At 39.3% G+C, this 25,637-nt stretch overlaps 1 protein-coding gene across 18 annotated transcripts in view; it reads left to right on the top strand.

The window, feature by feature from the left end:
- The window catches only part of MBNL2 (muscleblind like splicing regulator 2), a 118,085-nt gene that overhangs the window by 9,051 nt on the left and 83,397 nt on the right, over positions 1-25,637 (top strand). For 10 of the 18 annotated variants that reach the window (XM_072994705.2, XM_072994702.2, XM_072994703.2 and 7 more), the window contains exon 2: positions 19,286-20,044. The exons of 1 other annotated variant lie outside the window; for it this stretch is intronic. In XM_072994705.2, the coding sequence (XP_072850806.2) occupies positions 19,871-20,044 (174 nt within the window). In that variant the 5' untranslated portion in view covers positions 19,286-19,870. Of the gene's footprint in view, positions 1-2,855; positions 3,237-18,493; positions 18,603-19,285; positions 20,045-25,637 lie in introns of those variants that run through there. 7 more of the 18 variants (XM_078390811.1, XM_078390809.1, XM_020783532.3 and 4 more) reach the window with 4 other exon arrangements.

The following is a 25,637-nucleotide window of genomic DNA, read 5'->3' as shown; positions in this document are numbered from 1 at the left end:
TTTATGCCTCTTAGAATGCATCATGTTAGCTTCCTATAGAATTTTTAGATGTCAGTATTGACACTTAGATGAACTAAAGAAAATGGTGCTGCTTTTTTTGGCCATTTTCTTGTTGAATATACTGTATGTATTTACCATGTTATCATAGTATAGGAAGGACTTGTTGAAACTGCTTGTTCATTGATTCTAGTTTGGCAGTGAAGCAAAAAATTCCAGAAAGTGCTGTATAGTAAGCAATACTTTGATCTCTTTTTCTGTTTCAGTGCATTTGACAAAACTATGAATGATTCAACCAGGTTATCTTTGATATTTTTTACCCTTTTGCACTAGGTCAAAAATTGATTTGTTAGAACATTTTTCTTTAATTTCCAAGAGTCACCTTTGGCTACAAAATCTACAGAGAAATAGACATACAGTGAAGGCATTGTACAACATTCTCACATGCACAGTTAATAGTTTCCCCAAATTTCAGCCACTTTCTGTACACAATTTCCCCCTTCCTATGGACATTAAAAAAAGTTTCAAGAAATTTGTTGTTTTTTTGCCATGGAGCTATGATTTTCATTCAGGGTTTCAGGACTATCTCATGCTTTTTTCTTTCTTTTTTGTACCCCACAATGCAGTGGAGCAGAGATAAGGTGCTTTGATTTTGCCCCCATTTGAAGGAAAATCTTTCTTTTTCCAATGGGAAGTGGGCACTGGAATTCTTTGGGTCAATTTGTACTCTACCACTAGGGGGAGAATTTTTTTATTTTTTATTTTTTTCTTCTTTTGACCTAAGATGAACTTAGGTCAAAAAAAGGGCATGAAAGTTTTTTTTCCTTTTTTTACTGTTCGTAAGTCGAGGCTCTGTTTGCAATTCGAAGCAACATTTTGTGAACGGAGTCATTCATAACTCGAAATGTTCGCAAGTGGAGGCGTTTGTAAGTCGAGGTGCCACTGTACCATGCTGTTTTCAGTTTATCTTCTCTTCTGTTGCCCCAAGAAATTTACTTCCCTTCTCCTTTTCTTTTTCAGATTAAAGATCAAGCTATTGATTTGTATGTTTTTGAAGTCTGCATCATTTGTAGTTTAAAATTCAGAAGTCTACGTATATAATATACTTGTTGTGATTTATTTTTAATGGTTAATCAAATATTTTAGGGCTCTAACCCAAGTTCTGACATTCTTGGTACATAATGCTATGTCCACTTGCTTCTTGGTTTTCGTTTTGCCTCCCCTGCCAAACGATGGACAAGACTAACTACAAACAAAATTAGTAGATTTCTGTCTTGTATGTCAGGTCATGATCTGACTAGTTCGCCCTTGAAGATAAGCCAAGGAAACACCACAGCCTGTCCTATGGTGACTGGAGATAATCTAGAAGCCAATTCTTCCCTGAACAAAAACTAGCTCAGAGCATGAATTACCCCTTAATCCTAGTGGAAACTGGCAGTCAACAAGGTGGCGGCGGTGTACAGACTGACCAGAAGTGTGTGCCTGGCTTGTCTAATTTTCAGAAGTTTCTATTTCTCCCCCATCTCTGAATGTTTGTACCACCCATCCTTATGAAGAGTTCTAGAGAACTCAGAAGTTTGCACAATTCTGTGATCTTTTGGTTGATCTTAATCATTACTACCATCTAGTGGAGTTTTGTTTTTACTCAGGAACATTAGGGTTACTTTGATTCTTTACGTTATTTTCAGTGTGGTTGTTAACTGGCATGTGGTGGTGGTTCTTAAGTACATATGTCATGACATGAGCCCATAACGTCTTTTGAAACTGGGTCTATAAGAACTGCTTAGCATCCTGTCCAATTTAGAATGGTGGTACTTAGTAGCAGGGAGGATGTTAAGCCAGTAGCTTTAGTTAGTATTGAGCTGGGTTACAGTCTTAATGCATATTATAGTTACAGTACAGTGGACCCTCGACTTACAGACGGCTCGACTTACAGACTTTTCGAGTTACAGACTTCTCTGGCTGCAAAATTTAGATTCGACTTGCAGCCAGAGAATCAACTTACAGACCAGAAAAAACCAAAATGGAATAAAAATAGAATAAAAACCACTGGTTATGGGATTAATTGGTTTTCAGTGCATTGTAGGTCAATGGAGATTCGACTTACAGACTTTTCAACTTGCAGCCACCATTCCAATACGGATTAATTCCTTAAGTAGAGGGTCCACTGTACTTGTAATTCAAAGTCATTCAATGGGTTAGCATTTATATCAGCTAACTCCTGAAAACGAATAGAAGGGGGGAAAAGTCTATATTATGCCATAGGAATTGTGTCTTCAGTAGCTAACGTCCCATGTTGTAGATGTCCAACACTTTTTACTACCTCATGTACACCATGTTTGTCTGTGCACATGTGTAAAATGTGCTTACAATTGAGGGAGAAAAATGAGTTAAAAGTCACATATGTTTCTGAAAATGTGTGTGTTTAAGAAAGGAATGAAATTGCTACAGAAATATTGGAAGTTCAGATTTGTTGTTGAAGGTTATCTGATTCATTTTGGCAATCTTTTTTTAAAACATGAAGATTACAGTAGTAAATGAACAAATCTTGGTATCAAGGTATCCTGATTCTTATAAGCCATTTACTTCAAAGTAAGCTTGTAAATCCCAGTAGGACTGCTTCTGAGAAAAAAAAAACTTAGTGCAATTGCATCTGAAACATTTTCTCAATTTAAAATACAATGCATTTCTTGTGTTGCATGTAGGTTCTTGTTTGTATATTCTTTTAAAGCTGCTTTTAATCATGCTGCAAGTGAATTGTTGTTTTAACATCTGGTGGCATTCTGTTATGTTTCTGTTTCTGGTAGTGTCATTTTACCTTCTCTGTAACACCATTTTCCAGGGAGAGGGAGATTCCTTTCTCATTGGCATGGATGCATTGTTTTTGCACGTTAGCCAAGCAGTGCTGCCTTGTCAATCACTGTATTCTGACCAGTTTAAGACCAGTAGAGCTGCTGAACTTCTGTGTGATTGGTTACAGTGTTCTGGGAGGGATTTTGCTGGAAGGAAGGGCTGCAGTCGTTCACCAACAGAGTTCAGGCTGTCTTTGCTTCATCATCCAGAGGAAAATCCCCAGATAAGGCATACGGCTTTCAGAGAGGCGGGAGAAAATAAGCAGCGATAATTATTTCACAGGAGACTTATTCATTATCATGATGTAATCAAAAAGATGTGGCCACTATTGCATTAAAAGATTCTCTTGGACTGACTGAAGTATTGAATAGACAGAGCTATACAAGGTAGGTAGGAGGTTGGTTTTCTTTTATTGAATGTTTATAGAGTTTGCTGCAGTATGCTGCATACCATATGTGTTGCTCAGGGGGTCAGGGAATAGACATTTCTTTCATGCACAAAGAGTCCATGTAGGTGTGGATTTTTGTTTTGGCTTTTAAAAAGTGAAATCAATTTTAAGCGATTTAAATGGTTCTGTGTTTGTATACAACAGGAAGGGGATAAGTCTCACACAAAAATCACAACATGCAACAAAAATTTACAACATTGCAAAGAAACAGGCAATGAAATATGTTAGAAAAGTATTGTGTATCTGAATGGGCTAAAATGATTTATCTAGGGTGGTTCAATCTGAACTTTGCAGTAGAGGTTTAAAAGGGAGTTGATGGAATTAAAATATTCTGGGTTTTGTCACTTAAAGTGACTACAGAATTCTGTGTCAGTTTACTTGGAAGTAAACCACAGTGTGTTCAGTGGCATTATTTTCTGTTAGTATGCATAGGACTCTAATATAAACATAATGTACTTTAGCAAGTACACCCAGTAAAATGTAATACATGATCATAATTTCTAAGATAAATAAATTGCTTTATCTAAGAACAGAAATGGGATAAGAAAAACCTCCAATATACCTCTGTATAATTTGGTGTACTAATTCAGCTGAAATTTCTTTCTTGTCCCTTTTAAACTTTCAAGTACAGTACCGTAGAATACTTACATAAAAGTGCAAAGGGGTAAGTTCATAAGAGTTACTGCAGATATGTGATCTGTATTCATTTTTAACAAGAACACAGAACTAGCAGAGTAATTTAAAGAGGAAGCTGGCTTTTAAAACAGTGGTTTCCCCATTTTGAAATATGTTTCCTTATTTGATAAGAACTAGCCGCAATCAGCAACAAAGCTTTATTTTCATTATTCACATTTATAAAATGGAGAAAGCTGCATTTAGAATGGAATTCTGATTTGCTGAGAGATAGAAAGTTGAGCTTGGAAGGCCAGTGTTTGCAGTTCATTTCACAATCTTATGTATTCATTACCCTTTGAGGAGGTATCAATCTGGAAGAATATACAAATTCTCAAACATTACTGCTGTTTTTGCTTTTCCTTTTTTCACATATTAAAACTTGCTTCAATATAACCCCATTATAACATAGACTGAAGTATATATACAACTATATAAGAATACTTTTAGTGAAATACGAGTAAGAACTGATTCTTAATATCTTGTCACTATTTCAGCAGATTCCACTTTTCTAAGATGGAAGCAAAAGATGCTTCAATTTACTATGTGTATTCAGAGATGGATGATTGTTTTATTTAACTGCTGTTAAAAACATTGCAATGCAAAACAACGCCTTTTTGTCTGATATTACTGAGCTTCGTGAAGTCATATGCTTGAAGATAGATCATCATGTTTCTTCTGCTCACTTGCAGTATAACTGTAATTTCCAGAAAGGTTTTGAAATTACCTCACTGAGAAAAGTGTTTCTCTGTACATAGTTTAAAATGCTTTCAAGCCAAGTCTAGCCCTGAAAAAGACCTTGATGGACCTTTTAATGGAGGAGTGAAATGATACTGCTTCATGGTGGAACAGTGACGATAAGACCGAGGTGACTAAGGGATAAATCTGACGTTTTGTTGGTCATTGCTAAGTAATTTCTCTTCCCTACTCCTGCCCTCTGTGGTGCCAAACTGCTGGCTCTAATTTGTGGCTTTTGGGGGACTACACTAGGAATTGCCACCTTCTAGTTTTCCTGGATCTCACTATTAGGTGAATATCTCCCTAGATTAGTATTTGCCCGTAATTGCTAAAAGAGGCTGCTACAAGGTTAGAGCTGTTCTATTCTGTCTAGCCTTCAAAAGTTGGTATAAAAATAGTGGTCCTGACATTTAGAACTATTTAAGTTTCTGTTATTTTTCTTCTTTGCATTGTATTGCAAACTGCGTTCACATTTCTTCAATTTGAAATGCCTCTTGTTCAGCAGAATGTAAAATTAGGAGGCATGACTTTCTGGATAATGGCCAATGGTACATGTAAGGTCTAACAAATAAATGTGAATAACAACAGAAATTTCTACCAATCAACAACTGAGAGTTGAAATAAGATAGTATGTGAATTGTAGCAATTTTATTTATGTGTAATATTCTAGTTTCTTAGTCTTGATACATTTGTTTTTATATACAAATATTTATTTAAATAATCATTGCACATGTTATTGATAAATTTACAAACTAATTAGTACATATCAATTAAGTATATTGGCTGAAATCGTATTGCTTAGTTTAGTACGTTGTAACTAGAGTAAGCCCGCTGGATCAGTGGTACTTGTGGGACAGTTGATTCAGTGAGTCTACTCTGGTTGCAACTTACTATGCTAAGCAAGAGGATTCCAGGCATTAATTAACAGCAGTAACATGTTGTTGGTGATAGTTGTACTGGCCAAATGAAAGTTTTCTGTGAAGAGAACATAACAGAAGGTTTTTTTAAAAAATAAAAAAATTGGCACGAGAAATGTTTGCATTCACATGTGATTTATTTATTACTGCCTAGTGCCAAACAATCCTTCAAGCAAACAAAAAAGGAAAAGCAAAAAGTGTGAAAAAACTTGGATGCTAGAACTACCCACATGCTTAGAATTTGAGAAGTAGATCATGTGGAGCAGAAAGGATGTGGGTACTCATTGGGAAGCTCACTTCTTAAAACCACTAGACAAGCCAAAGAGCAAGTGAGTGCAGTTGAAGGATTTGTTGGCAATGCTGGGTACCAAGAAAGTAGGCCTTTTGCATTCTGCTGATGGCACAAATTGATAGAGAGGGACGTGATCATTCATTAACATGGTACAGTAATTTGTCAATTGCATCCGTCCTGTTTGGGATGATAACGGATTGCCAATCTGTATGACTTTTGCTTTGGCTGATTCTGTGGATGTGTTTTTATCTTTCTTAGGATTTGAGTGTTTTGGAAAAGAATTTTCTCTCAGGATATACAGACGGGGCAAGAGCTTCGTTCCTGTATAACCTGTATCTTAGTTCTCTTGATTGAGTTATCAACAGCAATTTGCTCTGTAGACGGCTTTGTGCATTGCGTCAGGTCTCTGCTTGTGATGTATTGTGTTCTGGACTGCCAAGGCTGGTGAATGGATAGTCCTGCTGAGATTGGACCTAGAACACTTACAGCCCCTAGGATTACTGACCCTTCATTGGATATATCTTTCAACCATACATGCAATGAATTCATAGATATCTGCTAGATTACTGTAATGAGTGGGAACCACCTTACAGGGGATATGACGTCTGTATCAATATTATAGAAGTCAGGAGATAGTAGTCTGTAAAAGAAAAATGTCTGCAGAGGACTCTCTGTTCATATGTGTGGCCGTGAACGTGTAAGAATGTAGCACAAATGTAAAGAAGAAAAACATGAATGTTTCATTGATGCACTGATTAGGAGGAAAGGTCATCAATCTTACTGTGTTATATGGTATGGAATGCTGGGATATGATCCAAACCAAGTCTTCTGTGTTCCACTGATTTTAATAGAATGAATCTAAAGTTTAAATTACTTCTACTGAAATCAATAAATACTAGAAATACTTAACTTTCACTTGTTCGTAGTGCAATAACATTTTTTTAAAAAAAATCAGAGAATCTTGTTTTTTTAAAAAGAAGGACTTATTACCTAATTAATATATTTCAACAGTATATGTTTTATTGCATTTTAGGGGAATGATATGAACATACATTTTAGATAAACATTCTGTTTCATATGTTGCTATTTTATTATTCATATAATCTTAGAAATAATAACCTTAAAACTGCAGAGCTGGAAAGGACCCTATGAATCTTTGAGTCCAGCTTCTGTCAAAGAGGCACAGTGGGGAATCAAAATCCCAACCTCTGACTCTGCAGTCAGATATTTAAACCACTGAGCTATAAATAACATTGATTGGTCTGAGATTAGATAGTTGAATTTAGTATATATATTATGGATAGTTATGAAAGGCATTGATAGACAGTGAACAGTGGTGCCTGTTGCAGAGAGATGGTTTGAAACTTGGTTGGTGTTGTTCCTAAATTCTATAAGTTTAAGCCATCTTACATAAATTTATATCTGCAGTTTAATATACTTTTCTGAATGTATCCCTAATAATACATTGATGTTACTTTTCAGTTTCTCCTAAAGCTATTTTGTTGTTGTTGTTTAGTTGTTAAGTCTGAATGTATTCCTAATAATACATTGATGTTACTTTTCAGTTTCTCCTAAAGCTATTTTGTTGTTGTTTAGTTGTTAAGTCGTGTCCGACTCTTTGTGACCCCATGGACCAGAGCACGCCAGGCCCTCCTGTCTCCCACTGCCTCCCGGAGTTGGGACAATTTCATGCTGGTAGCTTCGGTGACACTGTCCAACCATCTCATCCTCTGTCGTCCCCTTCTCTTGCCTTCACACTTTCCCAACATCACAGTGTTTTCCAGGGAGTCTTCTCTTCTCATGAGATGGCCAAAGTATTGGAGCCTGAGCTTCAGGATCTGTCCTTTCAGTGAGCACTCAGGGTAGATTTCCTTCAGAATGGATAGGATGTTTTCCTTGCAGTCCAGGGGACTCTCAAGAGCCTCCTCCAGCACCACAATTCAAAAGCATCAATTATTTGGCGGTCAGCTTTCTTTTTGGTCCAGCTCTCGCTTCCGTACATCACTACAGTACAGGAAAAACCATAGCTTTGACTATTCGGACTTTTGTTGGCAAGGTGATGTCTCTGCTTTTAAAGATGCTGTCTAGGTTTGTCATTGCTTTCCTCCCCAGAATTAGGCATCTTTTAATTTCGTGGCTGCTGTCACCATCTGCAGTGATCATGGAGCCCAAGAAAGTGAAATCTGTCACTGCCTCCATCTCTTCCCCTTCTATTTGCCAGGAGGTGATGGGATGAGTGGCCATGATCTTAGTTTTTTTGATGTTGAGCTTCAGACCTTTTTTGCACTCTCCTCTTTCACCCTCATGAAGAGGTTCTTTAATTCCTCCTCACTTTCTGCCATCAAGAGTGGTATCATCTACATATCGGAGGTTGTTGATATATCAAGCTATTTTAGGGAAAGAAAATTCATTTTATAACAAATCCTCTGACCTGTTTTTCCACACTATCTTTAAGGAAACAGAACAAGTGTTTATCTATACCTTAAGTATCAGGTATGGTTTGCAAATAAAGATCTGGGGTCTTTAGTCCTTCATCTCCTGCCTGTCTTACCTGGAGAAACCAGAGAGTTTTATATGTCCTTATCCTATCTGGATATGCCCATGACAGTCACATTTCAAACATAATTTTTTTCTTCTTCAGATGTACCATATCTTTTTAAAAATGTTAAATGTGTATTCACACAGCAATGCTAATGCAGAAAGTGCTGCTTTAACCTCTTTGAGATTTATTGTATTACAGCAGCAGACCTGGGTAAAGTGTGGCCTGCCGGTCGTCTCTCCAGTCTGGCCCGCCTGTTGCCGCTGAGCGAGCCAGAGCTCCGGCTCCGGTCACCCAGCATGGCAGTAAGCAAAACTCGTGAGATCCGACACTGGGATCTTATGAGTTTTGACTTTTACTCTTGAGCCACAGGCTGTGGAGCCTGCATCTCAAGAGGCTGGAAGCGATCCTTGTGCAGGCGACATGATGATGCATCTTACTGAAGGCCGAGTTCTCATTTATTGCAGGTTCAGTTGAAAAGTTATCTTTGCGGCTGGTGAGCCACTTCATCGCAACGTGATCCCAACCACCCAAAAGATTTCTGTAATGAAATCCTTTGGGAAGGACACGTTGCTCACATCAGCAACAGTTACTGTATTGGATTGTGGGGCCTGGGGGGGGGGGTTGGTTGGTCATATCTGTGCAGTTTGTTCTTTCCCACATGATTGGAATGAATAAACAGAAGGTTCCACCTCCATTTCCACCAGTTTGTCCCATTTTCTTAGGGAAAGGGTGAGGGTTGTAGGTTTAGTATCCAGACTATTAACTGTCTCAGAGAAGAACAAAAGAAAAGAAAAGGACAAAGGGCAAGGCAGGTGGGCAGCATTGAGGGGAAGAAGCAGGACCAGAAAGCTGGCATTAGTGGCAGTAGTCACTTCTTCAATTGAATCTCAACCTCATGCTAGCCAGCATACTTTTTCTGCTGGTGTTGCAGTCAAGCTGCAAGGCTGGAGAAAAGCACTGAGAGATGGGGAGAATGGACTACATGGGCTCTTGACCACAGATGAATAGCAAGAGAGGGTAGAAAAGCCTTCTATCTTAGTCTTAAAAATAGACATTAAAGGGTGTGTGTGAGAGAGAGTGGGGAAATCAGCTGGCCATCTGGAACAAACTGAAGCAAAGCAAACCATGCCTGCTGGAGGGGACAAGATAAGTTGCAAAAGCACAGATTCTGTTAATGAAAATAGTGAGCAAGACATTATATCATATGGAAGTTGGGGAAATAAAACTCCCATCAGTGATAAACCAGGTGTTTTATTTATTTATTTATTTTTTATTTTTGGATGACAGTTGTACTGTCTGGAAGACCTGTGAGTGAAACTATTACAAGTCTTAACTGAACCCACAAGGCAGGATATTCTTTGTGTGTTAAATTTTATTAGAGATTTCACATATTGCTTTCAAATGATGATTGCAACCTGGGGTTGGATGTAAATGCAGTTTGTTATGTGCACTATTTGCATGAGATGGCAGATGGTGTTTTTCACAAATCATGGAAAAGAAGTGAAGCAGCACACAAGAAAGATGGGAAAGAAGGAGTACATTCGCCTGTGATGTACTCCCAGTTTCTATTCTGGTGTGTTGAAATATGATGCGATATTTAAATGAGCTACCAGTTTTCTTGAAGTTAGTTCAATATCTATTCAAGCTCCTATATATACCGTATTTTTCCATGTATAAAATGACACTTTTTCCTAAAATAATTACAGGAAAAATTGAGTGTTGTTTTATACACGGAAGGAAGCAGTTGCGCGCGCGCTCAGGCGTCTTTTGCTGCTGCTCCTGCTGCCCAATTGCCTCTTCCAGAGCTCATGGCTTTTCCCCTCTGGTGGCCCTGAGGCAGCAGCAGCAGCAGGAGGCAGAGGTGAAGGAGCATTCACATGCACTTGGGCGCCTCTTGCTGCTGCCTTCCCCATCCGCCCAAGCACCACCTCCACTGGGACTGACGGGCTCAGCTCACGTCGCTGCCTTGTCCCCTCTGGTGGAGGAGGCAGAGGCGGAGGCAAACAAACACTCTCTCGCGCTTCAGCGCCTCTTCCTGCTGCCACCACCAGATCACCTCCTCCCATGATCTCCTTAGGGCAGGGGACAAAGCAGCGATGTGAGCTGGAGGTGAGCCCCGGCAGTCGCACTGGAGGAGGTAATCGGGTGGGCAGCGGAGACAGCAGCAGTAGGAGACGGAGGTGGAGGAGCAGTTGCTCATTAACTGCTCCTCCACCTCCATCAAGGGTCAAAATTAGGGGGGCATTTTAGACATTGGAGGGGTCTTATACATGGTAAAATACGGTAATGGGTCAGATTCAAAGGTCTTGTGCCCATCTTGGTTGCAGAAAGCAACCAAAGTAAGAACAGTAGAATGGGCCAGTCACATCTTCAACTCCTCCTTGCAAGAAGAGGTTTTAACTTTGTTCAAAGGAGACTGTTATTAGGCCCATTCTTTAAAAGGCTAATTGAGTGAGAAGGGATTTAAATAATAATAGGCCTGTTGCAAATATTTAATTTATTGGCGCATTGATCGGGGGACCAGCTGCAGGTGTTTCTGTAAGAAACCAACTCCTGTTCCAGTCTTGATGATCTGTTAAGAGAGGCCAGGTTGGGTAATGTGACCTTTTTGATTCTCCTTGATCTTTCAGCTCCCTTTGATACTGTCGATCACGATATCCTCCTGAATAGACTGTTGTTTTTTGAGGATCAATACCTTGGCATTATGCTGGCTTCAGTCCTTCCTCAGTGGTGGCTCTCAGGGATTGCAACTTGGGGAGGCTGTCTCAAACTGGTAGGGGTTGATCGTCTCCCAAATGTTGTTTAACATTTATATAAGGCAGGTGGGAGAGGCCATCAGGAGATTTGGAGTCTTGTGCCATCAATAGGCTGATGATATACATCTCTATCTCTCCTTTCATATATCTGCAGTAGATGCCATCCAGTGCCCTGAATGTTGCCTGGCCTCAGTACTGGACTGGATGAGGGTGAATAGGTTGAAACTGAATCCAGACAAGACAGATATCTTGTTATTGGGGAATGGTCTACTTGTTTGGTAAACTGGATGGATTCACCATCCCTATTAAGGATCAGGTGTGCTGTTTGGGCCTAGTTTTGGACCTGCACTGACCATGGAGCAACAAGTCTCTGCTGTGGTTTCTTCTGAATTGTTTTTTTCAACTTCAACAAATTACCCAACTTGGGGACCTATCTGGATGACAGGTCCCTAATAACATTGGTCTACGCACTAGTAGTGTTAGAAATTGATTACTGTAGTGTAGTCTATGTGAGATGTCCTTTGAAGCTGTTGTGGAAGCTTCAGGAGGTCCAGAATGAGTTGACCAGGCTGATTGCTGGGGTGAGGAAATTCGATCATATCACCCCAATCCTGGTTCATCTGGACTGGTTACTGGTCTACTTCTGTGCCAGGTTCAAGGTTCTGGTACTAACATATAAAGCCCTAAATGGTTTGGAACCTTGCTACCTCTCAGAATGCCTTCTTCCAAGCTCTGCTGCCCATTTTACTCCCTTCTCTCAAGCCTCACACCTGCAGGTGTTGACACCAAGAGGAGCCTGTAAGACAATAACAAGAAATACGGCTTTCTTGGCAGTGGCATCCTCCCTTTGGAATGACCTCTTGCAGAAAATAAAGTAGTCCTCCTCCCTTCAAAACTTTAAGAACATTTTAGAGAAGCTTTGGGGAGGCCCTCCTTAGTTAATGAGAGAGAGGAGAAAAGAAGAAAATGTTAGAATAATAATTAGAATGCTTTATTGTCAATTTCCATTGCCTTTTTTGCGCATAGTAGCTATAGGTATCTATAGTATTTATTTGTAGTTTATTATTTTATATTTGTCTGGTGTACTCTTGTAAACTGCCCAGAGTAGCTGGTTTCCTAGATTGGTGGTATAAAAATCAAATCAAATGAAATCAACCAATCAACCAAATAAAAATGTTTGTGTGCTTGAATTTCGGATCACTGCTACCTGATCTTTCTAGCCCTTAGTACAAGTCATTGAACCTGAGACTTTCTGCATGCAAGGTATCCACTTTTATTCCTCAGCTATGGACTGGGCACAAGGAATTAGTACATGCTTATCAACTGGGCTTGTAACCAGGAAATCCTGAATTCTGCACCAGAGACTGGTCAGATCAGCCTAAATTTTAATTGAACAATTAATTGTCCTCCCTTTCCAGAATCGAGTCATGTTCTATATAGAATATAACATATAGAAACATGTATGGAACATGAGGAAGATTTTCTTTAATGAGAAAGGAGGAGTCCTGCCGCGGGATAAAACTATACCTCTCTTGAGCTCACTAGAATAAAGGCAGGATACATATGTGACTAAGTAAATAATAATTCAATATTAAAATAAGAGCTACATATCACTTTTCAACCTAAAAGGAATTAGTTGGCTTTTAAAAAGACTAATTTGTGTGTTTTTGCATGGACCAGCTGTTTCTGATGTAGTGGAGCTCACAAAACCTTGATAGGCAACTATAGTTCATGGCCTTCTTACCCGGAGTCCTCTGGACAAAGGGAAGGTCATTATTTTATGTTGTCTTTGTAGAGGGTCAAAACAGCAAGATTAGCTCTTGTTGCTCCTGAGGATCACATTAGATGTGGTGCTTATTTAAAATAAAATAATAGTTGGCATGGAAGTACCTGATTTTTAAAATGAAGAAAAGTAATTAATCAATTTGTCAGGGTTACTGTAAACAGGGACTGAGAGCTTGTATTCCAGAGGTGATCAAAAGCACGGGAAGTAATTTTTGTTAGAAGAATAGTGAGAGAGGAAATGGGTAAGTCCCCATGGACAAAAAATTAGCCCCCCTTTCTTGCACTTAATGTTGTTTTAAAACCCTAATACAGTTACTAAATGTTGTATTTTGTGTGGTGTTTTTGTCCCTTAGTGCTTTCACAAGAGAGTGTGGTAAGAGGGAGCTGCCACACACCTTCCTTGAGTCCCAAAAGAGTTTAGGAGCAGGCCTCTCTCTTCTGTCAGACTTCGTCTTGTGAACACTTTCACTGCATGCCCTAAACTGAAACTCTACACACACACCCTTTGTACTGTACTCTTCAAGCCAGAGATCTTGCAGTAGTAAGGTTCACGCATTTCCCCCTTGCTACAGAGCAAGAGATTTCTGCAATGTACAGAAAACATTGGTGAGGTGACAGATGTCTTATGTTATGCTAGGATTTAGTAGATGCCTATGAGGAGTAGATGCATGGTTGCCATTGGCAACTGCATTCCTGAAATAGTGCAGGTTTGTCTCCTAATTGCAGGTAATTCTGATGTGATTCTTTGTATTGATAGTGATTGATCCATTTAGGGCTGATGAAATGTAGGACTACCCTCCCTGAATGAGATCAAAGTGGTAAATTTTGCCAACACTGGGTAGCCTCCTTTGCAAACAGAGCACTTTGGGCTTCTAAAATCCTTTTAGTTTAATTCTTTGAGTTCTTATATTGCCAAGGCACAAATTTTCAATATTATCCCACTGGCTACTTTGTGTAAAATCTTTATGCTTTCTGTTTCTGAGCAATGAAGATAAATCCTTTCAACTGATCCTCTGACCTTTTAACCCTTTAAAATATAAAATCATACTATCCTGAACAGACCAGATCTTATCTGATTTCAGAAGCTAACAGCTCAATTCTGCTGAAAATAAAATACAAATTTTGCTGAAAAATACAACATAAATTTAAGTGTACACATGAGGCATGTGCACATGGGGACTGCTTTGCCAGGAGAGCAGGTTTTTCTGCTCCTCTGTCTGTTTATTTTGAGGCAGATTCCAATGAATCACTTCTGCATCTGTGAATGCTCCTGCTCTGAATTTCTATGGGGTTTTTTTATAGCCACCAGTCAGCAAACCTAAGCTTGCCTTCCCTCCTCTTTCAGCTTGCCATCTTCCTCCCCATCCCTCAACCAACCTCTTCCCTTCACACCCCCTCCAAATCCTTACTATTTTCTGTCCCCCTCAGTTACCTGCCACCACCCTTATCTCTTATCCTTCTTCCCCTTTCCACCCCCTCTTTTTCTTTCCAGTTCTTTTTATTTCCACCCCTTTCATGATTTCATGTGATTCTTATATGGGATCCTCACCAAAATATCATCAAATCATAGATCCCATTTGTTCCCACAGACTAGCAATCCAAGGCATGTCTGAGACCCATGTTTTGTGGTTTGTGACAATTCTACGTATAAAATTCATATGAATCCATGGGGACCCATCCATGGGACCCATGCTTTTGTGTTTTGAAGTAATCTTGCATATAAAATTCATGGAGATCCATGCCTGAGACCCATGTTTCACTGGTTTGGGGTGATCCTACATATAAAAAGAGAGTTTCTCCAGGAATTGGGAGGTCGAAGGGAAGGGTGGTTCCATCTCCTCCCCCACTGGCTTGCTATCTAGATGGAAAGTTTGGGTTTCTTGCATCTGAGGGGGGTAGAGACCACTCTTGTGCCTCCCTCACTGTAACTCTAAATCTGCCTCTCTCCTCTCTGTGTGTGCATGTGCATTTGTGTGTGCGTGTATGTACCAGGTTTGCCAGGAAAAAAACCTTGTGCCTTTCCCACTTGTCCTCCCCCTCCTTTTCCATGCTCCCCCCCCCGTTGGACACACCTTACAGGAGATGAAGGTGTTGGCAGTAGTGTTGGTGGTGGCAGGGTGAGGACGCACACACCACCACAGAGGTTTTGGATTCAAGCCACGTGACTTAAGCACAAAGCCAAATAATGCTATCGTTTTGCTGGTTTATTCTGGCAGTGAGAACAGGCCCTAAGTAGGATTGAGCCCATGTAATATTTGCATGGGAGATCACCAGGGATCTCTTAGTAGGCTCAGAAAGAATTCTGCCTGGAGAGCCTCTGCCAGTCATAACTGACAACCCTGCACCAGATGATCCAATGATCTGTCGCAGTCTAAGGCAGCTTTTTATGTTGTTTCTAGATGTGATAACTGTGTACATTGTGTTTTTGATAAAGACTTAAAAACAGACATTTAACAGGGAAGTCACTCATCTGAGTGATGGACTTAAAACCTGGCCCTTTTTCTTGCAAAGTAAAATTGAAATCCCAAAATAAAAAAGGAAGTGCCTGGCTGGGTCGTTCCTGTATGATAACAAGAGTTTGATTACTTTTTAAAAAATAGCCATTGAAATTTTACTTCCAAACTTAGGGAAGTAAGAAATGTTTAATGAATATTTAGAGGCTGAAATCCAGTAGTACGTCATAACTACAGTCAGACCATTCAATTATTGGGGATTTAACGAGTAAACTCTTCCATGTGTTCTAATGGTCCTACTCTACTTTTGATTTACTGCTGGATTTCAGCCATTTTTAATGTAGCCATTTGATGTCTTAAACTGTTGCTAGAAAAACAGTAGGGCACATTTTATATAAAACGTAACTACATTTTCATTACAAAATAACAATAAAGGAAAATATTCTTTGGGAACAACTACCATCTAGCTCACTGGTTCTTAACCTTGGGTTACTCAGGAGTTTTGGACTGCAACTCCCAGAAGCCTTCACCACCAACTGTGCTGGCTGGGGTTTCTGAGAGTTGCAGTTCAAAAACATCTGAGTAACAAAGGTTAAGAACCACTGATCTAGCTTTCAAACTCTGAGGTCTGATTAGATGCAATGTCAGACCAAAGGTTTTAACCTACAAATGCCCGGGCATTAAGATCATCAGGGGAGGCCTTTCTCTCAGTTCCAACACCCTCACAGGTGTGTTTGGTGGGGAGACGGGAGAGGGCCTTCTCTGTTGCTGCTCCCAGACTCTGGAACTCCCTCCCGCAGGAAGCTAGGTTGGCCCCATCTTTGCTGTCCTTCCACAGGCAGGCAAAGACCTTTCTCTTCAGGCAGGTTTTTCCTTAACGACTAGTGGTCTGAGAGGGGTTTTATATGGACTGTTGTGCTCTATTGTTTTAAATGTGCTTTAATATGGATCTTAGTTACATTTTAATTTTAATATAGTACTTGTTTAATTCTTTTTAAATATTTATGTACTTACTGTTTTAGCTTTTAAATACTATTTTAGTGATGTGAACTGCCTTGGGGAAAAAGGTGGCATAGAAATATTTCAAATAAATAAATAATAAAGATTAGTATGGTTTGTGTCTCCCTCCTTAGTTTGAAATATAATTACAGGGATGCTGCAAGTTATGATATGTGCTTGTCATGCAAACTAGGATTTAATAACAACAACAACAACACAACAATACAACAACAACAACAACAACAACAACAATAATAATAATAATAAGTATAAGTATAAGTATAAGTATACGTATAAATATAAGTATAAGTATATACACATACAACAAAATTCACAGACACCCAGAGACCAGACACATGCACACACATAAAATTCCCCAAACACTCCCCACCCACTGAAAGTCCCCCACTAAAAATACAAACATCTACACCGCAGGCCAAGTAACACAGTCCAAGTAATTATTCACTACTGGTGGTCTTTAAGCTCATTATTAATTGCAATTATAGCTCTGGGATAAAAACTATTGAGAAAACGTGTGGTCCGAGTCTTAATTGTTCTACTATATCTTCTGCCAGATGGTAACAGTTCAAAAAAGTTATAAGCAGGATGGGAAGAGTCTCTCAGAATGCTATGTGATTTCCTTAAACAGCGGGATGTGAAGATGTCATCCAGGGTTGGTAGCTGGAGCCCGATGATATTCTGGGCAATTTTAATGGTTCTCTGTAGAACTTTTTTGTCCGCTACAGAGCTACTCCCAAACCATGCCAGAATGCCATAGGTTAGGACACTCTCAATGGTGCTACGATAGTATGACAGAAGTAAATGCTGAGATAAATTTAACTTGCCGAGCATTCTCAGGAAATACAGCCTCTTCTGTGCCTTCTTCATTAGCATGTTGGCATTTATAGTCCATGAGAGGTCCTCTGAGATGTAAGTACCCAGAAATTTAAAACTACCAACTCTCTCCACTTCCTCACCGTTTATGTACAGTGGTAAATGTACATTTCTCTTCCTCCTAAAATCAGTTATGAGTTCTTTAGTTTTTTTGATGTTAAGTGTGAGATGATTTTCTTTACACCAAAGTATCAACCTTTGTACTTCCTTTCTATAAGCAGACTTATTGTTCTTATTTATGAGCCCCACCACTGTCGTATCATCTGCAAATTTAATAGTTGCATTGGTGTTATACAGTGGGGTGCAATCATGTGTGTACAGGGAATAGAGGAAGGGACTTAGCACACAGCCCTGGGGAGCTCCTGTACTTAGTACCAGGGTAGAAGAATGGTGAAATCCCATCCTTACTGACTGTGGCCTATCTGTCAGAAAACCTAACCTACAGGAAAAGCTCAAGTAATTGTTTGGTACTTCTGCCAAAGTGGCAAACCAAGGTTTGCTGCAAAATGAGAAATGGGGGGAGGAATACTGCTTATAAGGGAGAGGTAAACACGGGCCTGTAGGTCCTTGAAACACTCACTGTCTTTCACTTCTGGCTTTAATGTTTCTTTATGGAACTGGAACTGGATATAGATTATATATTAATCCTCTAGCACTTGGGTCTAACTCCCTACTTCATATGCAACGAGCCAGATTGCGGCTCCATCTATGATGGAATGGAAGGTTGTGGTTGCAGAGCTGTACACTCCTGTTCCTGTGGCACAAGTAGGTGGGGTGAGGGCTGCTCCTGAAATGAAGGATTTCAAAATACACAAACTAAATTGACCCAATGCAAAATTATTCAGCTTTGCAGAGAGAAGTTTCCTTCTGAGGAGCATCTGACGTCGTAGCAGCAGGAGCCTATTTCCTATGCAGCAGGTGGTATTCTTTTTCCTGCTTTGCCACATGGCAGAAGCAGCACCAGTCTGTTACAATATAAAGCCAGCTTTAGAATAAACCCAACAGATTTCCTTAATAAGCTCATTGCTATCCTGTAAATAGCATGAAGCACATTCAAAAATGTATAGTAGCTAATTGATCAGGATATCAGATTAAGTAATCCCAGCAAAGAAATCGTGGTTCATTTTAATGAAACTGTTATTTGTAGGTCACATAAAGAAGAATTACAATGAAAAAAACTTACTAAAGTTTCAAGGAGAATAACCTGGAAATGAATTTTCAACCATTTGATTTCTTGGACACCTTTTCCTAGTGAGGTTTGCAGAATTTTTATATTTAATTATGTAATTAAATATTCTTTAATGAAAATTACATAGGGTTGCAGACTGATTATGCTAAAAGGTATATAGAAAATGAACCCTTTTTTTCTCAGAAGGAATTTACAGAATGTATTGAAGGCTTTTACTTGTGTGGCTAAATACAAGTATGTATATATGTATTTATGTATGTAAATACTGAGGAAATAATAGTGGCATGCTTATAGATAGCTGCTAATAACGATGCAACTAGGGCTGCAGTCCTAAGCACAAAACACATTGAGTGAGTGTGCATATGATTGTGCTAGTCATGTTAAATAAATTAATCTGAAATGATTGTATGACCTTCTGGATAGTAAGCACACTTGCTTATGTTGTGTTAGGGACAGAATGTTCTGCTATTTATTTCTGTATTGTTAAAACTTGGCCATAACCCCAATACTATTTGCCAGATGGATACAAGTGAAAATGATTATTTAGTTTTCTTTACCTCTAAATACCAGGTCAAACAGACATAAAAAGAAAATGCACATCTGAATTGTTCAAGCAATTTGGATTGAGAAAAGCTTATGGCAAACACTTTTAAAAGTATATCCTTTTACAGAATATAGGGTTTTTTGTTTTTAGGAAAAAATGAAAATAAATATTGTTTTGAATTTAAAAAATCTGTTTTATTTTAACAGGTCCATGCATCGTTAAGTGCCTTTGTGAAGTCGCTTGCATGAGAGACAACCTTAATCTTTTTCAAGAGGATCTTTGTCAGCTAGATATCACTCCTGCTTCATATCTCGTCTGTAGTGGTTTGCCTGCTGCTTTATGTGAAACTGACTCCAGCATTTGCAAAGCCTGTGGACAACACTGAGTTGGGCATGAAACTTGCTGAATGTATAGCACTCTCTATATAAGCAATGTCGACACAGAGAACACAATGCGCTAAAATGTTATCGAGGAATGTCAGTGCATGAAAACAAAGTTGCTGAACAAATAGTCAAGGAAGGTCACACTTGTTACAACTAGAAATGTTCAGCATGAACATTTTGCATCTCGAAGGTTACAAATCTACATCCATATCAATGGATAATTAACACGTTTTCTGATAAATAGTTGCCTATCCAGCTTTGTGTGTACTGGGCTCTTTAAAGAACTTACTACATTGTTCCTTTGAGCTCCTGTGTTGGAAGAGTTTTCTTGAGTTGAGTTGTGGAATTCATAACCAAAAGCAATTTTGTTAATGGTGACTTTTGTGATACCTAAATCAGTTTTACATCATGGCTTTGAATGTTGCTCCAGTAAGAGACACAAAATGGCTAACATTGGAAGTATGCAGGCAATTTCAGAGAGGGACTTGCTCACGTTCTGATGAGGAATGTAAATTTGCACACCCACCCAAAAGCTGCCAGGTTGAAAATGGAAGAGTTATTGCTTGCTTCGATTCTCTAAAGGTAAGGACAACATTTCCATCTTCTTAGCTGTGGTAAGAAGGGACCATTCAATAAGAGAAGCTTGAAATATTTGAACTAAATACCCATATGTGTATAAGTCCAGTATCTCAGGTTAGGGACTCCAGGGCTTAACAGCTAGGCCAAGGCTGGAACATGTTCCGTAAGACTGACTCTGTGCATTTAGGATACAGACCTGTGTTCAGACCCAGAAGGGAATGTTTGATAATTGGCTGTGGTTAGGACTTGACCTTGAATACTTTATCAGCTATGTGATCATAGATAAGGTTTATTTCTTTTAAAAAATCAATTGCAACATTCTGGTGCGTCATGAATTTTTTCTGTGAATTACGATCCCCTTACTTACCAGATACATACCACTGGTGAATATATGTGGAACAGAATTGCCAACTAGCTAAAATGCGACATTCTCTCCATGTAACCACAGAAGGTGCCATTTTAGTTTGGTAGAGATTTACTTTTGAGACTTTGGCCTCTGATCTGGAAATGTTCATCTTCCTTTCCTCTCTGCCAGAAAGATGAATTCACCACAACTCTACAAGAGAAGGTGTATATCCAACCTTCTAAAAGGTAGTCTTTTGGGAAAGGGAGGCAAATGACTCACATAAATGGTGAAAAATATTATATATATGAACATAAAGATTTCTTATTATTGGATATGTAGTCCAGTTTTATGTACACAAGAGGATCACCTTTCTACTGTGCTTTGTTCATCCCTAACATTTTCATTTGTGGCAAACCATGGGAACTATGCTAACTCTGAAAACAGATAAACAAACCATACTGGGTATCCAAATCAGTACTGGAATACCAGTTCAATCCATGATTTATACAAATTATAATTTTTGTGTTTTGGGTATAATAGCAAACTATGGTTATATAACAGCAGGAAATTGAGGGACTAGGACCATGAGAAAAGAGAGAGAGATAGGATGAGCCTGAGGTTTTAATGAAGATTTCATATAGTTTGGGAACTACATCCAAACTATGCTAGAGTTAAACTTCCTAAAAATGCTTTTGAATGATGTCTGAATGTATTTATTTACAAATATTTTTTGATATTTATATTTGAATATTCCAAAGCATTGTATGACAGCAATCCAAATACAGTATAAAACAATAATCAAATCAAGATACCTTTACATTATTCCTAACAATACATGGAAAACTAAATTGTATTGACAAGTTCACAGAATGAATAAGTCTGTAATATGTGCCTAAAACTGGTATTTGTTGCCGCATGTCTGACAAAAGAGGAAAGAGTATTTCGCACAGTGGGTGCGACCATGCTTGATTCCCTTTGCCAAGTCACTTCAGAGCAGCCTTCAGGAACAGGTGGCAACACGGGGGTGTCTTCTCCAGATGACCTAGAGAATCAAATGGATTTATTAGAGAAGTTAATATATTTAGATATGTATCTAAGATACCCAGGCTCTTTAGTTGTTTGTTGACTTATTAGAGTTAAATGTCAAGTCTCAGGAGGAACACTTCATAATATCTGCCTTCCTGGTTCATATGAAATATATTTTATTAAAGCTACTGCTCTGTACTCACTTACCTGGGAGTATATCCCATTGAACTCTGGGGCATACTTCTTAGAAGACACTTAATAGGATTTCGCAGCACATCTCATTCACATTAATCTTGATATGAACTGCCCTGTTCTTGTTCCGTTAATATTCTATAGATTTTCCGTAATAAGCTTTAATGCTAAGAAGTTTAGATGAATGCAAGGACACCTAGGCAGGTGTACATGTTTTATGTCACTGCTGTGATCCATGTTCTGCAAACCTCTGGAAGTTAGTATGGCAACATATATTTTTGCAGTGACAAGGCTCGCATATTGATCTTTGTATCTTAAAATATTTATATATTTAGTTGGTCTGAAGAACAGTTGATATTTGAAAGAAAAATAGTATCTTCACAAACAGCATGTAGAAAAAAAAACAAATCACTTCAGGAAGACGCTAGCTTTACAGACAATTAGCCCTTCATGCCAACAGTGGGATTATCATTGTGCAATATTAATGACTTTAATCTGTGGATTATTGTATTGAATTGTAATAGCTTTTTTGTATGTGTCAGGACAGTTGAGGTATACATATTTTGATTATTTTGCAGACTCGCTCCTTGCTCATAGTGTACCATGAGAAGCATGTAAGCCATTTGCTTTCGAATCAAGTTTGTCTTGCCACATTATCATATTCCTCTGTAATACTAAAGTTAGATTTACTTGTCTCTCTTACTTAGTGGCAGTTCTCAGGTCCTATATGCTGTGTCCATTTTCAGTTATCTGAACACAGACATTTGTTAGTTTTATGTTCCTGTATAGTACAAGTAAAGAGTTCACACTATATAAAAAGCAAAAGCAAAGCAAAGCGTGCTGCTTATATACCGCCCCATAGTGCTTCAAGCACTCTCTGGGTGGTTTACAATTTAATTATGCAGGCTACACATTGCCCCCCCCCCCCATTTTACTCATTTTACCGACCTCGGAAGGATAGAAGGCTGAGTCAACCTTGAGCCGGCTACCTGGGATTTGAACCCCAGGTCGTGAGCACAGTTTTGCCTTCAGTACAGCGGTTTAACCACTGCGCCACGAGGCTCCTTGCTTGTAATTACCGTATGTTTTTCTTATCAGTAGCATTGTTGGTGCCTCTAGTTCAGGGGTCAGGGAAACTTTTTACCTTTTACCCCCAAAAAATGTATATACACCGACATTGCCCCCCTTGAATTGAAATAATACATTATTTGAATTCAAAATCTTATTTGAATCTACACATGCTGTGTACCAAACTAGCAGGATATATCATCAGTATCAATGGCTGCCAGGCTATGTAGCGAGCTAGCAGGATGCACCAAATTTAATAAAGATGTGCACTATTTTTGCTGGAACACATTGCACATCAGCCATGCGATGGTATAGGGAGTAGTAAGGTGTCCAGTGTGCCTAGCAAGTTGCATTAAATTTTTGCTAGCTCGCAGAGGATTTAGTCCTCATCAGTGATTGCCAGAGCAATGCTAGCAATGATGTGCTTGCTAGAGACAGCCAAGGCAGAGTTGGGGGAGGGGGGTTTCCTACCACTTTAATCATTCTGTGTGTGGTGTGCAAAAAGGAACAAACCAGGCTAAAGGTCATGTCATCCACCCTGGTGCCACAGCCCAACATCAAAGGACCAGTACGGTATTTTTTTATTATCTTCAATGGAAAACTCAGCAGTGGCCAGAAGATTAGAAAAGATCAGTCTACTGTACATCCCAGTCCGAAAGAAGGGCAGTGCCAAAGAATGCTCCAACTACCGTACAATTGCACTCATTTCACACGCTAGCAAGGTTATGCTCAAAATCCTACAAGGTAGGCTTTAGCAGTATGTGGAGTGAGAACTCCCAGAACTACAGGCTGAATTTTGAAGGGACAGGAACTAGAGACCAAAATGCTAACATGCGCTGGATTATGGAGAGAGCCAGAGAGTTCCAGTAAAACATCTGCTTCATTGATTATGCAAAAGCCGTTGACTGCGTGGACCACAGGAAACTATGGCAGATCCTTAAAGAAATGGGAGTGCCTGACCACCTTATCTATCTCCTGAGGAATCTATATGTGGGACAGGAAGCAACAGTTAGAACTGGATATGGAATAACTGATTGGTTCAAAATTGGGAAAGGAGTACGACAAGGCTGTATATTGTCTCCCTGCTTATTTATATGCAGAATACATCATGCGAAAGGCTGGACTGGATGAATCCCGAGCCGGAATTAAGATTGCCGGAAGAAATATCAACAACCTCCGATATGCAGATTTCTGCCACTTTGATGGCAGAAATTGAGTAGGAGTAAAGAACCTCTTAATGAGGGTGAAAGAGGAGAGCGCAAAAATGATCTGAAGCTCAACATAAAAAACAAACAAACAAACAACAACAGAAAACAAAAAGCCCTAAGATCATGGCCACTGGTCCCATCAACTCCTGGCAAATAGATGGGGAAGATATGGAGGCAGTGACATATTTTATTTTCTTCGGCTCCCTGATCACTGCAGAAATTAGTTAATTACCTGCTTCTTGGGAGGAAAGTGATGACAAACGTAGACAGCATCTTCAAACGCAGAGACATCACCTTACCGACAAAGGTCCACACAGTCAAAGCTATAGTTTTTCCAGTAGCGATGTATGGAAGTGAGAGCTGGACCATAAAGAAGGCTGACCACCAAAGAAGTGATGCTTTTGAATTGAGGTGCTGGAGGAGACTCTTGAGAGTCCCCTGGACTGCAAGGAGAATAAACCTATCCATTCTGAAGGAAATCAACCCTGATTGCTCACTGGAAGGACTGATCCTGAAGCTGAGGTTTCAGTACCTTGGCCATCTCATGAGAAGAGAAGACTCCCTGGAAAAGACCCTGATGTTGGTAAAGAGCGAAGGCAAGAGGAGAAGGGGATATCAGATTACGAGATGGTTAGGCAGTGTCATTGAAGCCACCAATATGAATTTGACCCAACTTTGGGGGGCATTGGAAGACAGAGGGCCTGGTGTGCTCTGGTCCATGGGGTCACGAAAAGTCAGACATGACTTAAGGACTAAACAACAACAACATTTATAAAGCTTATTTAGTACCATGAAATCCTGGACTTGTTTCCTCCAAAGTAAACCACCCTCAGAAAAGCAGCTATATATAGGAGTGCAGACTTTTAATACACAGTTTATACACTACATAAAGTGCATAGACACATTTCACTTATCTGAAATGTAGTGTTGGGAAAGAGTTTTACAGATAGCATGACTTGTCAGAGAGATAAGTAAAGCAAATTAAGCGTGGACTCTCACTAGAAGCTAAAATAACCAAACAAAGGGTATTGTACTACAGTGGCATCATGAGAAGACATGCTCACTGGGAAAGGCAGCAATGAAGAAAAAAGTGCAATGCAGTAGAAAAAAAAAAGAAAGAATGCACATGAGATGGATTGACTCAATAAAGAAAGCAACAGTCTTTGTTTGTAAGATCTTTTGTTTGGTGTTGCAGTCAAAGCAGGACCAGGAGCAGAGAGACAGGGATTCAGATTTGGGGAATAAGCTACGATACTCTTGCCTGCTTTGGAGATGAGAAATAGAGAAATGCAATTGCTGCACACTTCAGACATCTAGTCCGAGGTGTGTTGGTTGTCTTTTACTAGGTGTTTGCTGTTAGTGGGACTCTTCTAAATATTCTGGTTCTGCCCAGTACAAATTCAGTGTCTAAACAGAATCTTGAAGTACTTGCTCTTCTCAGCAGAAACTGCAGAACTAAATGCAGTGAAGATTAAATTTAGAAGGTTGCTTTTTTCATGGTTTCATGAAAGAGTCATCTCTCTCTCTCTCTCTCTCTCTCTCTCTCTCTCACACACACACACACACACACACACACACACACACACACACACACACAGAGAGAGAGAGAGAGAGAGAGAGAGAGAGAGAGAGTTTAAATTTTCAACAATCAGTTGCTTCAGTTCGGTATGTCTGTTTCCTCTCATTACATTTAAACAAGCTTGATTCATATTGCACAGACTATAGGTTAGATAGGAATGCAGAGATGTTGATTAAT

The sequence above is a fragment of the Pogona vitticeps genome, chromosome 3 (genome assembly GCF_051106095.1).
Source record: "Pogona vitticeps strain Pit_001003342236 chromosome 3, PviZW2.1, whole genome shotgun sequence".
NCBI lineage: Eukaryota > Metazoa > Chordata > Lepidosauria > Squamata > Agamidae > Pogona > Pogona vitticeps.
The sequence above is the reverse complement of the archived record's forward strand: the minus strand, read 5'-3'. Positions and strand labels throughout refer to the sequence as shown.